Below are 3,533 nucleotides of genomic sequence, written 5' to 3'. Positions count from 1 at the left end.
CGCCCCCGGCCCACAAAAAAAAAAAAAAAAAAAAGACATTGGCTCTTACATGACTGACTCTGCAGTTCAAGTCCCAGGTCCATGAGTTTGAAAAACACACCAGGGGCTGGCAGGTGGCATGGTGGTTAAGGGCACTGGACTCCCACATGGCCAACTGTGGTTCAAGCCCCGGGTCTGGCAGCTTGCTTTCTCACTTTCCCTTTCTCTCTGTCTCTCTTTCTCACCCTGTCCCTCTCTGGTCAAATTAAATAAATACATAAAGTTAAATAAAATAATTCTTGTAAAGAAAGAAAGAAAAACACACCAGGCATGTATGCATGTGTGCCCAAAGCCCTGAGAAAATGGAGGGGAAGGGACTGAAGCATGGCCATCCCCACTGCAGGGTAACTTCTCACTTTCCCTGTTTCTGTGTCTCTCCAGAGAAAACATATGACCTATTGCAAATTTTTTTTGAAAAAACAAGAGACACACAGGTTAAAGCCCTGGTTGTAAAAAACCGGCCTTGCCCTCAGCTGGGATTTGCACATGGAAGGAATAGGGGTCTGAGGGAGTTCGGTGGGTAGGGGAAGGGTCAGACCCATCTTCTGGGCTAGAGGAAGGCAAGGCTGTTTCTGTGGCTCAGACAGGGAGAGTCAAGCCAGGCAGAAGACTGAAGGCCAGTGGGGCGTCACTGGGGGAGGCTGGTGGGGCCAGAGGGATAGTCTCGTGAGACCCGGTGGGTAGAATGGCCTGGACTCAGTGACTGTAGGCAGTCCAGCGGGTATAGAAGGTATTAGTGGGCCTGAGGCACCAAGTCTACAAAGGGGTGCAGAAAGGGGAGCCAGCTACAGGGCAGACCACCAAGTAGCAGAGACAGGATGCAGGCCCTGCCTTGGCCACATGGACTTATAGAATGTTCTAGAACCTAGGGATGACTTATCCACTGTCTGGGATGCCTCTTTCTTATGTGCAAGGGCACCCATGTGGACTGAGTACCTCAAGGCCCTTAGTGACTGAAAACCACTACACGTTCCTGCCTATCAGGATCTGGGGCGACAGGTGTCCACCTGGGAACATGCCCCGATGAGAATGCTTTCCTGACGAGGCAGATGGTGTCCATAAATGGCTTCTATGCAGTTGTCACTTCCTTCTGACGCCCCACACCCAGGCCAACAAGGGTCCTTCCTCACGGGCCTGAGTGCCAGCTGTCCCACTCAAACCGAGGCTTGGTCTCCTCACATCTGGCCCCATGCTGCCTCTTCTTCTCCCCCACTCCTGGGTAATAAAAAGCAGACTGGCAAAATAGTTGAAATACCTTCTTTAAAAGGACACAGCTTCGTGGGCTCGGTGGCCTATTTTGAGCTAAATGGTTCAAACCTCCAGGCTCAGAGCTGCTCTGGGCATTAACATTTATTCCAGCTGAACAGTCAGGATGTCAGGAAATGTCGACCGAGCCTCTGCTGAATGCCAGGCCTGCATGGAGCATGGAGAAGCAGGATGAGCCAGACGTGCCCGCCCTCGGGGGCTCTCTGCTGAGCGCGCAAGCTGGGTATGGAGCACATACGGAAGGGCTACATGAAGGATGCACAAACTTTTCACTTTGGGTAGGAAATTCAAACCTCAAGTGTGCTTTTGGAACATACAGAGACCCTGGCTGGAGAGGCTTCTCAGAGGAGGTGACACAAGAGAGCAAATGGCAAAAGAAAAGGTCAGGAAAGAAAGTAACAGCCTCATTTGGATGCCCAGGAAACCCACACAGAGGGAGGGGCGTGGAAGCTGGACTGGCACGCAGAGTTTTGGAAGATGTGGGGCAGGAATTGAGCCAGAAAGCACAAGGGAAGAAAGAAGCAAGGGACAAGAGAGGAGGCTCAGAGAGGCCACTTGCTGGCAGCATGGTATGCTGGCACTGGTTTGTAAGGTCCCCAAATGTCACACCTAGGCAGTGCCGCATCCAGGTAGCAGTCACTAGGAGCCACTGAAGGTGCTAAGCTGAGGAGCAAAGGCAGCAGGAAGCACAGGGTGAAGAGGAGTGTGCTTCAACACCAGAGAACAACAAGGAGACCAGCAGGGTGGGCAATGACATGGCCCAAGCCAAGGCAAGGGACCAGGTGGGGTGAATACAGAACCACAAGTTCCTCCTCTGTTGTCTCAGACCATGGGCACTTAATACTATGGACCCAGAAGGAAACTGCTGGACTCGAAGCCACACAGAACCAAGAGCAAACCTCCACAGACAGCTCCCAGCCCTGGCTGTCTTGCCTACATCTGCTTTCTGCTCCTGCATGAAGAGCGCTGCCCAGGAGGACAAGTCCCTGGCCCTAACCTTCCCCAGCTGATCAAATACCCAAGCAGAGAACCTACACTTGGAAGTGGAAGGAGTGGGCAGGAAGTTACTGACAGCCACGGCAGACTTCCAAGCTGGCCAGCCTAAGTAACAGGACACACTCAGTTCCTTTCCTGCAAAAACAGGATTTCCCAAGCATAGGGGGAAATGTCCTCCTAGGCCCCTCTGTAACACTGCCCACCTCCCAACTCCAGGGACCTGGGTTATCTAATTTTCTCCTTTCTCCCTGAATTTGAGGAACCTACAAAAGCCTCTCCAAGATCCTTCACCCCCCTGTGAACTGGGGCAGCTCCAGTAGGGGCTAAGCAGAGCCAGGGGCCAAGGAGAGCCATCTGAGTCTCTCACTAATGGAGAGTCAGCTAGGTCAGGCATCCTGAAGCCCAACTCCTTTTTTTTTTGTTCTTTTTTTGGAGAGGTTTTTGCTGTAGGGTGAGTGCGCTTGCCAGAGAGAGACAGAGAGACAGAAAGCGAGAAATCACCCCCCAGGGGGGATGGCCACGCCGCAATCCCTTCTCCTTCATTCTCCTCTCGGGATCTTGGTCACGAATGCACTCGCGCCCGGCATGAGTTTAAGCCACCCGGTCCGAGACTGGAACCGCGGGCGGTGGACTACGTGGGAATCCAGCGACATAGCCATTACACTAACTGCTGGTCCCCAAATCCTCCCTTTAACACTGTTTACTTGGATAAGCCTCCTGGCTCTTTGGAAATGTTTTCTGCAGCTGAGAAGTGGGTATAAAAATGAATTCCGTGGCAGGTTGTCAGAATTCAGAACGCTATTGTGTCAAGCATGAGCAGAGAATTAATAAGGGTATCCCAATATTTATAACATATATCGTTAAAGAAAGGGGAGAAAACTCCTAAAATGTGTACCAGAAAAAAACAGCGCAGCCTGGCCTCCCACCCACTCTCCCCGACAGGGCAGGTGGACACACAGCTGGCCCAGCGCCCTGACGCCGAGGCCTGGGCCGAGCAGCACACGCAGAGCACCTGTGTGCACAGGTGGGGCCGGCGCACGGTGACAGCAGGTTGGCGAGACCGCCCGCTCCCTCCTGGGCGGCGAGACCCACCTGAAGACGCGCAGCAGCAGGCAGGCGATGAGCAGGGCAGTGAAGGCGCACGCCACGATCACCGCCGCCTTCAGGGTGGGCAGGTCGCGGAGCAGGCTGGAAATGCGGGTCACCAAGGCATCGCCGCTGCTGTTGGAGCC

The 3,533-nt window shown here is 53.5% G+C and overlaps 1 protein-coding gene across 1 annotated transcript in view; it reads right to left on the bottom strand.

The window, feature by feature from the left end:
* Positions 1–3,533, bottom strand: part of FAM174B (family with sequence similarity 174 member B) — a gene marked incomplete at its 5' end in the record, with an annotated part of 16,544 nt that extends 13,011 nt beyond the window's left edge. The window contains one exon of the mRNA XM_006142700.1: positions 3,394–3,533. Within this exon, the coding sequence (XP_006142762.1) occupies positions 3,394–3,533 (140 nt within the window). The remainder of the gene's footprint in view (positions 1–3,393) is intronic.

This window comes from Tupaia chinensis, unplaced genomic scaffold (assembly GCF_000334495.1).
Source record: "Tupaia chinensis unplaced genomic scaffold, TupChi_1.0 Scaffold000078_1, whole genome shotgun sequence".
Lineage (NCBI taxonomy): Eukaryota > Metazoa > Chordata > Mammalia > Scandentia > Tupaiidae > Tupaia > Tupaia belangeri.
Note: the sequence above shows the minus strand (reverse complement) of the source record. Positions and strands in the feature narration are given on the sequence as shown.